The sequence below is a fragment of the Centruroides sculpturatus genome, unplaced genomic scaffold (genome assembly GCF_000671375.1).
Source record: "Centruroides sculpturatus isolate CEXI.00-Female unplaced genomic scaffold, Cexi_2.0 scaffold1769, whole genome shotgun sequence".
NCBI classification, from domain to species: Eukaryota; Metazoa; Arthropoda; class Arachnida; order Scorpiones; family Buthidae; genus Centruroides; species Centruroides sculpturatus.
The window spans coordinates 48,283-61,874 of NW_019385903.1; the positions used below are offsets into that span (position 1 = coordinate 48,283).

General features: G+C 32.0%; 2 protein-coding genes across 2 annotated transcripts; both read right to left on the reverse strand.

The window, feature by feature from the left end:
- Window positions 1–4,008: 4,008 nt before the first annotated feature.
- On the reverse strand, window positions 4,009–13,418 carry LOC111612501 (cytochrome P450 4c3-like). Its single transcript, XM_023353731.1, has 5 exons — window positions 13,290–13,418; window positions 4,624–4,761; window positions 4,440–4,552; window positions 4,282–4,370; window positions 4,009–4,213 (listed from the first exon to the last, which is right to left on the reverse strand). Exons 2-5 carry the CDS (start codon window positions 4,715–4,717, stop codon window positions 4,009–4,011), a joined length of 501 nt encoding a protein of 166 aa, XP_023209499.1. The 5' UTR covers window positions 4,718–4,761; window positions 13,290–13,418.
- LOC111612497 lies at window positions 9,796–12,752 on the reverse strand. Its single transcript, XM_023353725.1, has 2 exons — window positions 9,916–12,752; window positions 9,796–9,839 (listed from the first exon to the last, which is right to left on the reverse strand). The coding sequence occupies exon 1, from the start codon at window positions 11,807–11,809 to the stop codon at window positions 10,415–10,417; it is 1,395 nt and encodes a 464-aa protein (XP_023209493.1). The 5' UTR covers window positions 11,810–12,752; the 3' UTR covers window positions 9,796–9,839; window positions 9,916–10,414.
- Window positions 13,419–13,592: the final 174 nt, after the last annotated feature.

Below are 13,592 nucleotides of genomic sequence, written 5' to 3' on the forward strand. Positions count from 1 at the left end.
CATGGTTAATACTCTTCTTCCTCTGCACTTTCTAGTGTACGTAATAATTTTCTACGTATATATATATCTGCAAAATAATAACTCTGGAAAAATGCCAATTACACTCAAAGTTTTTATGACACGTATTCGACACCTGCCAAGTTTTGACGTCAAAATCGCCATGCAGTAAAAATTGGGGGCGCTGTGAGGATTTTGTTATCGCGGGTCTATAATTTAACCTAGTGTGATAATCCGGAGGGATTCTCAAATCAATTTATATAATTTTACTTTAGACAAACTTGGGAAAAATATTACTTTAAAGCTTAAAAACGATAAAATTTGGAATAAGTAATAAAACATAACCTAATAAGGTTATAAATTTGTACATCCTGTAAAACTGCTCTGTCACGTAGCACTTTTACAAGAAATGAGGATGTTTTGTTTCCTTCCTCCACGCCTCGTATCGTAGAATTTTGCACTCCACCTGCTCAAATGTCATAACCAATTCCTAAGAAAATATTATGAAATAATTGGGGATAAAAGGGCTGATTAGCAGACTCTCGGGGAGTTCGTTCAAAGTGGTTGCTATACCAAAGTGCTCCTCATCCCTGGTTCAGCCTGTCCTCCCAACTCCATTCTGCAGGAAGAGAATCTACAAGGTACAGGATCCCAACATGAACAACGAGGTAATATGATTATTGTAAAACTCTCTCTCTCCGTAGAAAGGATAGATCCTAGTCTCGCGATAGGATATAAGTCCTGTATTTTTCATGTTTTACATTTGTATTTATACTATTTGCTAGTATTATTGTTACTTCTAATCAAATTATCTACTATAAGAGGAATGTCCCTAGTCTTAGGTTAGACTTATGTTTTATGTTTTATTATATTATATTATTTGTCCTTGTTATTTTGGTCTTCTGTAATTAAATTGTTAATTTTATATTTAATGTCCTTCTTGTCTGGTATTCGTTCTCTATGCACAATCCCACACAGGATCTTACCACTCGGGTCCTGTTCAAAATCAAGCCATCCAGTGACAAAGTGAGCAGGTCTAACTGATCTGACGATTAGAGGGCCTGGACCCTCGTCCGTATTCTCACACTAGGATTTGAAATGTTTACAAAATATTTTGTTTAAAAAGTAATCATAAGCTATGAATAGTTTTCTAGGAGATATGTAATAAAAAAATATTATTTTAAAGGTAGTTAGGTTTAATGTTTTTTGACATGAAAATGATACTTACTACACACCCGCGACACACCGAGCAAGGTTGTTTGGGAGCATGATGTTCAATAAGCGGTCAAACTCGGTACACCTTTCCAGTGCTCTGATGGAAAATTAGTACGTGCCACGAATTGTGGGGAACCGATGTAATCTACACTCGACACTGTGTTTGACCACACGTGGCACCGCGAACTCTCTCTAGTGCGAATGAATGATAATATTCGTTGAAACAATCAGAGAAATAATATTGTCCTGTCTCTTGCAAGGTTCACTGGATTAACAAGATACATTAGGTATTTACGATTATAACTCATTTAAAGAAATGTTCTCATAACTGATAAATTTTTTATAAGATATGGAGTACATATTTAAGATACTGCATCCAAGTACGCAGTTAACAAAGCACAAGTAAAACAAAATTGTTACATTCGAGCCCTCCATATCTTACATTTTAGAGATTCGGTGCAGAATATTATCAACTTGATATAACTTACCGAATTTGTAGCTTATACAGTATATAAGACGAGTTTTGCCGGCGAGTCACAAATTCGTTAAGCGTAATAAAAATAATAGCTGGAAAATATAAGAAAATGTCGTAAGGTTTATATTTGGAATTTTCGAAATATTAAAACAAGACTCCATTGGCGTAAAAACGGGCATAAAACCTTCGCCGTAAAAACTTTTAATGACGTGACCTATTTGCGTTTGCATCTTGACTGCGGTGGAGGTCCGGCTAGCGAAGTTTTAACAGCCACGGTACTATCGAAGTTACACTTGTATATGTGATATATTGGTATAAAGACAATGACTATATTCTACGAGTTTTTTCTGTACTATAACTACAAATGTATTAGTAGAAATAATATCTTTACTTTTATATATTAACTTTTATTCATGTATTATTAAGATCATATCCAGCATTTATAATCTTAGCCTTTTTATTACTACTAAATTGAAGGATGTTCTTTTTTCCGTGCATATAGCGTNGATATTTGTCCAGGGAAGACAGTACAAACTTTAGGTGTTGCTGTGCCGGTGTTTAAACTCAGAGGACATAAGTTTACAAAGGCATGTCGAATAGTGCAGCCAGAGATCCCAGCTCCTTGTATGGGAATAATTGGCCGGGATATGTTAGAACAAGAGAACATAAAAATCGATGGCGAAAATCGAAGAATTATTTTATCTAATGGGAAAGAAGTACATTATTGTTCATCTAATCCTCCCAGGGATAATTTTTCCCAAAAGAAATCGTCAAGAATAAGACAAAAGAGGAGTAAAAGGGGAATCGATGTGAGATATTCTGAGCCCAGTATAGTACGAAGTGTTCGGGTGGTTTCTCTCAGCAACCGCCATAGCAGGAACAAGGCCAGCGCAACAGGGCAGAACCCAAGGGTTGAGAGCAAGACGGATACAAAGGAAGGGTGTAGCAAGGACCAAGAAACTACGAGGAAGAGAAATTGTAGAGACTCTATAGAGATCGTAAACGATGACAAAGTAGTTAGGAGCGAGTATAAATATCGTTCTGGGGTCAAAGAAATATTACAGCAGTTTATACATTTGATGTTCTTTACTTTTAGTATTATCATGGGATTAGGTTATAGGATGATAATTCGACGATCCATTGTGGAAATAGGAATGGAGAAAAGGGCCTACAGAAGCGGTATCCCTATATCCACGTTCGGAAAACCTGCCGGGTATCCTGTTCTTAACGGATCTAACAGACCCTGTTTCAGATCTTCTGGCAAGGGTTACGGGAGTAAGGGAAAAGACAGCTCCCTGGATCCATAGCATTGAGCTGGCATCGAGCTCTTTGCTACAAAGTCAAATTTGGGCGACGAAAGGAGGAAAGTGTAGGTGCTAGTATAAGGTTACCCTCACGGTCTTATCCAGGTTAAAGGAGTATATAGTTGGAATACGTAGAAAAACCTAGAATAGTTATTGAAGTAGTATAAGTAGTTGTAATAAAGATAAAGAGAGAGAGAGAGAGTCGGACTAAAATATCCATAGGGATATAAAATTGTAACTCAGGATTCCTTTTCAACTACCTCCAACTTGTGTGCCTCAGTGTTTCGTAAACCTTTATTTGTTTTAAGTGTTGATTTCACGAGTCTTCAGGAAACATCGCTACAAAAGTACCTGTAGAATCAACGTTCGACGCCTCTTCAACCCACGTCCACCATCTCCTCCCAGAAGTCCAAAACGAAGACCTCAACGAGCATTTCTGCTCCACCTCAGCATTGACAAACAACTATTATAGAGACCGACCAGCCACTTCCCTGATGTATTATCAGCTTTATAGGAAGTATTTGAGGAAGTTTTAAAGAAGATATAAATGACTGTTCCTGAAGGAAAGACTATTTCCTCTTCCTGAAGATATTAACTTGTGAATTAACTTTCCGAGAGGAATCTACTTCCGTCATATTTTTGTAATCTATATTATATGTTTATTCATTAGTATAACTAACCTTACCATTTTAAACTGCTTGTAAGCAATATTATATATCACCTATATTGTATGTTATTGAACTATATTATATTTTATATTGTACTCAATAACAAAATATTATTTCCAATATAAGCACAAGATATCAATTATATCTATTTTTATGTAACCAATATAATAAGATTTACTGTAAAGAGAGAGAGTAATATATCAAATAGAAAAATCTCACCTATCTTTAGGACGGTGTGATTTTTGAAAGGAAGGAAGTGGTGTGATAATCCGGAGGGATTCTCAAATCAATTTATATAATTTTACTTTAGACAAACTTGGGNTTATAACTATTAATTAAATATTTTTCATTAGAGAGTAATACCTGCAATTATATCGAGAGTGCAATATTTCATCCATTCCAAAATATCGAATATTTCATTCTTTTGCAATTGTTTGAGTTTTTCCACTAAGACGTTTGAATGCTCCATAAATATGTTTTGGTCATCTTTGAGATTCCAAACTTGTCCATGTGGAGCTAAATATTTTCTTCTTCTTCTCCAATCATCGTCAGAACTTTATTTAATTAAATTCAGAAAACTGTAAACAACGATATTTAAACTAAATATCAAATAATTCATTACCTGGACAGCAGAGTGTTGTCTCCGAGAAGTGGCTTGAAGAAATCATATATAAAATTTTTATTGATTAAACTGTTGCTTCTTAACACTTCCTATAAAACACAATACTGTAAGTTTACATTTGTAATGAATATATTACATAACTAGGCATGTTTGATTACCTTTGCAGATTCCGGATGTAAAAAAAAGATAAATTTATATCCAAATGTGTTCATACAGGCAACTTCCTCGTTTTGAAATAGCGCAGAGAGTCCAGTCAATAAATTTAAAATAACTAAAAAAGAAAGAAAAATATTTACGTATTTATAAACAGTCAAATTACCCAATAAAATAATATCGACATACATATCCCAATGAATGAATTGTGGTATTGCGTGATACGTTGAGAAAACAAAATGTTCCACAAAACTGGTAAAAATGATATAGACGGAAGATTCATTTTTAACTCCTGGCCGTTGCCTTTATTTTCTGGACAATTAATGTCTGTTATAAAAATAAATAAAAAGTTTATAACGAAAAATTATTTATTGTGTCATCGTCAGAATGCCCAGCAGCAATTTATTTATCATATTTTTAATTTATTTAATTTACAATATATGCTTTCGACTCAAATTAGTCGTTGCTTGTCACTGTACATCATACTTTTCCTTTAACAACAGACTGGTACATGTCATCTATCTAACACCTTTCAAGAAAAAATGTTTGAATTGAAATAATAGGACTTCCGATTTTTAACGAAAGATATAGTTATTCAGGGCCGAACGTGCAGAGGATATCCACGGCATGTCTCGATCTTCGTATATTTCACTTCGTTCTTGAAATTAAGGAATAACAGTCAAACAGTCAATCGACAGTAGGAATTTATAGGCCTACAGTTATTTCGAATCGCAGCTCAATAACTATGTATCGTATAGTATAAAAGTATTTTGTTTTTATTTTGTTATATTCGATTTATTCATACAAGCAATGAATATATTGTATACAATCGTACAAATAAGTTTCGTTAATCATGTTAGAATATGCAAAATGTATATTTTTTGGTTGTAAAAGTAGTAAAAAATATTTTTATTGCAAAATTCTGTTTGTTTGTATTGTAAACACTGCAGTAAACTATGAGCACTTTGTTTCTGATTGAAGCACAGCAACGGCCTGCGAACCCGTTTTACATCATAACTAACGTAAAGAAATTATTCGACTTGTCACTCTGCATAAGTAGTATTTTTTTTTTTACCTTTGTTTTAAAATTGCTGTAAATTGCATAATAAACGTTGTGCAGGAGATAATACGTTAAGGTGTTATAGGTTAATTAATGTATACATGATTAACTTTTCGAAAAAAATGAAGTTTCTCTGTATTTCGAACATATGTTAACGCCCGCTATTGTTTTTTTTTAGTTATAACAAAGCTAAATTTTCCTTTCTACTTAACTTTGAGGACAGCATTCAACATCCTATATGTTCTGTCAAAGTTGTATTTGAAACTTCACAATCTGTCATTTTAAAAATTCTATTAATATGAAAATTTTCGTAAAAACCGTTAGAAACATTTACTTATCGCAACGTGTTTCTGCATTTTTTAATTTGAGTGGCCACCACAAGAATGCGTGCCCGTTTTATTTTCGTACGAATATGATATTTCATATAAATAACAAGATACACAGCTTTTCGGTAATTTATTAAGAGTCTAATAGTAAACATTTCGTTACAAAAACACTGTAATGTAAATGAAAGAAAAATATTAGAATACAAAAATCTTTTAAACTGGCAAATTGCCCTAGAATTTTGTTGTAGTGTGAATGCTCGGATTTGTACAATTTAAAATCCCTATAATTTATTATCACTTTATTTACGTCAAATGCGCATAAAAGTAATATTAGAAAAAAATAAAAATGTAAACCAATTAACTAACAAGTAAGTTACACTATTTATTAAACTTCATCCACATGTTCTGTATTCGGCAAAGTATTTGTTTAAGTGTTGATTACTTGTTCAGTATACACGTACATACGAGTATCTGCCGATCATCTGCTTAGAATAAAAAATGTTCGTACGAGATCTATAAAATCGATAATTCTCAATCAATAATTTGTGCTGCTACTTGCACTTATGAGCATTACATATCTGTTAATGGAAGTAAACGAGACAAAAGGGAGAGCATGGTGACTGGTAACACTTAAACCAGGGGTGTCCAACCCGCGGCCCGCCGGCCGCATGCAGCCCAATAAACGTGTACACAAAACCGACAATTTTTAAAATTATTTATCTATTCATTTATTTCAATGGCATAATCTCAAAAAAGAAGTTTCATAAAGCCGTAAATTTTTATACATATTTTATTTTTGAGTAAAAAAGAAATATTTTCAAATACTTAGAAATGTGTGAATGAGGAAGGTATACTAAATAAAGCTGGAGTTGGCTCTCAAAGAAGTATAGACTCAAATTCAGGGTAATGAAGTAAAAGACCTAAAGATATAAAGTAATGAGAAAGGTTAAATAGAGCTTCTGTTTTGCAATATGAACCCTTAATCTTCCAACCTTTCTCACTTATTTATCTTTTGTCCTCTTTCTCCTTTCCCCGCATTTCGGTCTATAGTGTGAGACCTGGAAGGCCCCTGGGTCTAAATTAATAATTTTATTAATTATGTTAAATATTGTCACCAAATATTACTTCATTTTTGGTGAGAAAAATAATATTTTAACGTGGGAAAAGGCAGATAACAAATGTTACTTCCTTTCATAGAAGTTAGTACATCCTCTGTTTTTCCCTTATCTGCGAAAAGTCTCGCTTTGATGGGAAATGTTTACCCCTCACATATCCCCCTTTCATCCGTTCTCATGAAAGAGTTACTGGCCGATGATTGGTCGAAAATCAGCAGATATAGAGGAAATTTGTCAGAATTCGGGGAGTTCATTGGCAGACATAGAGAGTGTCCGAACTCCATACATTTTCCTCCTGATGACCAACGTCCTTAGACGAGTCACATACAGAATAATTCCAGAGTTAGCACTTAGAAAATATACTTGGATTTTGTGCACATATTGATCTTCCATGGAAGGAAGTAAATGAACTTTATCTCCAAAGTGTCCCTTGCATACAGAGAAGAAGACGAACGACAACTAAACAGGTTGTATGTTTTATAACGATTTTGTGAGCTCTCTCTCTAGATCGCGCATCGGTATAGAATAAGTCCATGCCTATATCGTGTATCTTAATTGTCGTATGTATATCCCTCGTTCATTGATATTTGTATTAGTTTTACTTTTTGAATAATTAAATTTACTTTTGTTTGTTTTATAATTAAAATGTCTCCTAATTTTGAATCAGAATCAGATCTCATACGCGTGTTTGTCCGCGGATCGATAGATCGACAAACTGGCGTCAGCCCTGACAAGCATCTGGACTTCACAGTTCAGATCTACTAGCGATTATCGCTCTCCTATGAAAAATTTTAAGATCGGATCTCTCGATCCGAAACTTTGGAGACAGATTTCGGATAATCTGTGCCTAGTAAGTGATACAGGCGTAATAAACCTACCCTGTACCCCAGGCTACTCACAATAATCCTTTCACTCATTTTTGAGTGGAAAAGAAATATTTTGTTCTTTTGAGTCTCAACTCCAGCTTTATTTAGTATTCCTTCCAGCGTTGCAAGATTCGGCTACTTTGCGGAAAATTCGGCTACTTTTTTATTAGTTTGATGTAAAAAGTGTCAGTTGGCACATTGACTATTTTCTGGGCTACATATTATTTATAAATATATTAGTTTAATAAAAATACACTTTAAAATGGTGTTTCGTCGTTTTTTATTAATTGGAGACTCAAATAAAACAAATATTTGTGTTTTTCAAATAAATTTTTGTTCGTCTCCTTTTTAATAAATGAATTTATCTATTTCTAAGTAAAAATTGAAAGTGTCTGTAAAAGTAATTTTTAAAAACATTCTAATTTGTGGTAAACTTTTAGTACTTATTTCTATAATCCAGACATGTTAATACAGTAGAGCATCGATTATCCGACCCTGATTAACCGTCAAATCGGTTAACCGGCAGTTCTAGTCTGCAAATTTCAAATGTGTGCTAGTGATGTGGCACTACAATATTTGGCTTTGTCTTGGCTACTTTAATATTATTTTTGTTAAAATTTTGCATGTTTTAGCTGGCAACACGGCTCGACCATTGAAGGGAGGCCAGTATTTAAACGAGACTTAATTTTCTAATTATGAGTGGCTGTTTGTTTTGTGAGCAATAAAATAATTTAAAAATAATTTTTAACAATACGATAGCGACGATTATTATTTAAAAAAAAAAAATTGTTAGGCTTAACATCGATGAAAATTCATCTAATACTAACTCGTTGCGTACGAAAAAATTTTTGATATTAATGTAATTACATTAAAAATATTTAAAACTGAAAAAACGAAAGAAATGCGTTAATTTTGAAGAAAAAGCTTCAAATTTTATTTTCCTTTGTCTCCACTTTCTGTTAAATCTGACACTGATGAGTCATTGTTTACACAGCTGGATGACCTTGAACACAGCTGGATGACCTTGAAAACAGCTGGAGTCGGATTTTTCGGGACATTCTCATAGAAGTCTTGGGAGGCGTGGGTTTATAGTAGGGTAAATACTAGCTGGACATATATTTTTAAATATTTTTAAAAAATTAAAATTTTTATTGCGATTTTCGACCCCCCCACTTAAACTTATATATAATAAAATCTATTAATTAAAAAAATTTAAAAACAATTGGAAATCGTTTTCGATATCAGAAACTAGCTTTAAATAACTTTACCGAAGGAAAATCCGTACACTACAACTTTAGAACGATGAATGAAATTTGATATCGAACTCTAATTAAAAAACAATTAAAAGGCAATTAAGCGTGAATCGTGCGTCATTAAAGGTAAATTATAATCGCGATAAAATTTTTTCGCGCGGGAAAAATATTTTAAAAAAATTTGGAGACTTAAAAAACATTCCAAAAATCCAAAAAAAAAAAACAAAAATTTTTAGGTGGTTCAAAGGCCCGAGTTTTATGTAACGCTATGAAACTTGCCCGAAATACCTCGGGAAATGTCCTTAAGGTCTAATATACAGTAAACCCCTATAACGCGGGTTTCTATAACGGGGATACCTATAACGCGGCGAAAAAATTGCGACAATATTCGTATAAAGACGCTAAAACGGACTCGTAAAACGCGGTAAAACGTCATTGCCAACTCGTCATCGCGGACAAGCAGTTGAACTAGTTTCCATCGAATTGAGTTTACTATCGTCTGTACAGTATTATATATAAACTATATATAAATTAGGTACCGTACATATAATTACATATTAATTATATATATATTATTTACTGTATATATATTTATAAATTAACTTAATTTATTTTAACTTTATTATAATTTTGATGATATGAAACCGTGCTTTAAAATTTGTTTATGCTTCTAACACAATAAAGTGTTATAAATTAAGACACTTGGCGGGTTTTCTCATCTTTATTTAGTTGATACGTGTGAAAATTTTTACACGTTTCGGGCTCTTAAGCCCCTCTTTAGCCAACTAAAACATTAAAAAAGAATATAACATACATATAAAAACACAAGTATTGTAGAAATCATAAAAATATAAAACGTACCTTTCACTTACAAAACAGTTCTACAAAATCCCTGATATAAAACATATTCTGGACATAAACTTATTATATAACCAATATAAACTATAAAACATATTCTTGATATAAACATACACTGGACAACAACTATCAAATTGGTGTACAATTGATTATGCTTTCTACAAAATCCTTATTTCTTTTGATACACATTCACAATATAATACGAATTTACATAACTTCTACAATATAAATTTACATATCTGACATCTACTATATTTTTTACAATGTATGATTGTTGATTTATTTAACATTTTAATATTTAATATTATAGATTATTATTTGAACTATTGATATTACAATGTCTTGAAGTTGGTAAACATTATTAACATTTAATGTAGATTTACATATTATTTGACTCCCATTACGACATTACAGTTTTTTGTTATTGATTTATTTAACAGTTCAATAATTATTATTTAGCACATTGATCACAATAATAATAATTTGAATCCAGTGAATACAATCAATATAAAAATTTTAACCAGTTTTCGTTTATAGAGATGCTAGGATTTTTATTTATACTATTTTGATTTTTGATTATTTCTATACTTTCTTTGAATTTTCTTTTATATGTATCTTTTTCTCTGTGTAAAATATCTATATTATCTTTGTCTATATTACAATTATTTAAAAGGCAGTGTTCATGAAAAGCAGAATTTAGTCTACGATATTTCAAATCGGCTATATGTTCTTTCAATCTTACTTTAACTTTACGTTTAGTTTCACCTATATAAAATTTTTTATTTTCGCATGTACACGGAATTTTATAGACTACATTTTTACTTTCTTCTTTCTTTGTTATATTTGTTTTGTTAACTTGTTTTGCATTTAATCTGGAGATTAGCTTATCGTATGTCGGTACTAGTTTTACATTAATTTTTTTGACTTCTTTATTAACTTCTTCGTATAGACCTCTTATATATGGGAAACGAATGTATTTTATTTCGGCTTGTTTAGGATCTATTCTTATTGTTTTATCTGTTTTTTTATCTATTTCTTTTTCCCAAATATTAAGGATTCTGTTTGGGTATCCTGAAAGAATAAATTTTTTCTTTAGTGTATTTAAATGTTCGATTTGTTTAGTATTTATACTAGTTCTATTTTTGATTTTAGTGTATTCCATATTAAATATGTTTTGTTTTATATGAAGTGGTATGTTAGAATTATAGTTAACTGTGGTATTTATTGAGCACTGCTTTTTAAACGGTTCAAATTCGAGATTTGTATTATTTCTTTTAATTGTAATATCTAAATAATTTATGCTGTTGGTAATTTTATCTTCTTCTTCTATTTTAAATTGAATATTTTTATGGATATTATTTATTATTTTTCTGATTTTAGTAGTGTTAATTTCGACTTCATCATATATTATTAGGACATCGTCTACGTATCTTCTGTAGAACTTTATACCATATATGTCACTTATTTCTTTGTCTATATCTATCATTATGATCTCTGCTAGTTTCGGTCCTATTACGGACCCCATACTAATTCCACTATTCTGTGTGTAATATTTACTGTTTATTTCAAAGTAGTTGCTTCTGTAGGTAAATTCGATTAGGTCTATTATTTCAGGTTCAATTTTAAGTTGTGTCAGCTTTGGTTCAATTATTTCCCATATTATGGAAGGGTACATATCAATTATGTCCAGACTTGCAATTCTGTATGTATCTTTTATATCTATCTGTTTAATATCACATAATAGTTCATCAGTATTATAAATAGCAAATTCAGAATTTTGATATATTTTTAGTTTCTGTTTTAGAATTTTCTCAAGATTATATAACGTTGTATTTCTGAAGTCAACTATAGGACGGACGGATTCATCTGCTTTATGGGTTTTAAGTTGTATCTTCATTTTCGGTGTACGATCGTTGTTTTCGCTCAGGATAAATTCTTTTTCATCTTTAGTTAAGCTTTTTAGTTTGTATAGTTTGGTAATTCTATTTTCATATAGTAATAAGTAATAAGTCTAGCAAAAAACATGCCGTCATACAACTCGTAAAATTGAATATAAGTCTAGACAAGAAACGTATTACAGAGGTAGATTGATGCTATTATATTTCCGTAGTTAAGTCGACGTGGTGGGCAGATAAAAGTGGTTGTGTTTATTTCCAGCAGGGTCGAGCTTAATGACGATTTTACTAGTTATTAGTATTTAAAAATTTTATAAAACTTTTCCTCACTTTTAAAATTTAACTTATCCCTATTTTATAACAGCTAAAAGTATGAACTTTTAAAATAAAATATGATAACAGATGGCGCCTCCAAACGCTTCCAGGAATCATAAGAAACTAGTTGCTAGATTCACCATAACACCACGTAGGGCTATGCCATCTTGCAAGCCATCAAATATGTTACCGATAGAACTACCCATGCCGTTCTTTGCACCGATTCCAAATTTATCTACTCCACCTTGAACAACTGCAATAACAAATCTCCTATTATCTTTCACAGCATCCGTAACAAACTACACATCACTACAGCCACGACAAGCACATACATTTCATCTGGACTCCCGCCCACCATGGTATCGACATCAACGAGAAAGCAGACGACCTAACTAATAGCAATCTCCTAAAAACAGTTAACACCAACTTTATAACCCCGGAAAACTCCTAACTGTCATTAACTCCGATCACCTACACAACATGGATGCTATCTGAAGCCACTACCCGAAGCAAAATAACTATCTTTGGTTTAAGGACAGCTCATATACAGTCGACCACCCTACAGCCTGGCTCACGTATTTGTAAAATCTAAGTGACTCGTACAACATGAAATTCATATAAAACGAGATTATCAACAGTGTTAGAGGGGGCGAATATAGGGGGGCAAAATACCGAACCAATATAATTATCCTTGGTTTAACGACAGCCCATATACTGGCATAGCCACCATTTTCGTTCGTAATATTAACGTTTTAATCAACCGCGTCAAGACCCACTTTTTACTTACAAATCACTTTCTTTACACTCCAAAAATAAAAAGTAATGATAAATGCAGTTACTGCCCCAACCAGATCTTTATCTTTATAAATAAATCAAAGATAATACGTTTTATTTCTAGGATAACGAAGTTAGTAACACTTCAAAAATAATAATACAAAAATACTCTTAATTTAGATTTGTCTCGGATGTGTTGTAATCATTTAAATTAATTCTTAACAGAGCATTAGAAATTATAATTTTAAGCATAAAAAGTTTGCAGGTAAATTCATTTTCCTCGTTTTAATATTTGTGAATGTTGCACAAAAAACCAAGAAAAATTTACCGAAAGAAAGACTGTTATAAAGTTCTTCTTTGTTAAATTAACGATATTTTAAAACATTTTCTTACCTGCAGATGCAGAGGAAGACGAATAATTTTCCCGTTGTTTCGTTCTGTTACTCCATTTCTTTCCTAATGAATATATCACTAGAAGAGATATAATAAGCAAACTTAAAAGAATTTGAAAAGTCGACAGAAACATGGTTGATACTCTTCTTCCTCTGCACTTTCTAGTGTACGTAATAATTTTCTACGTATATATATATCTGCAAAATAATAACTCTGGAAAAATGCCAATTACACTCAAAGTTTTTATGACACGTATTCGACACCTGCCAAGTTTTGACGTCAAAATCGCCATGCAGTAAAAAT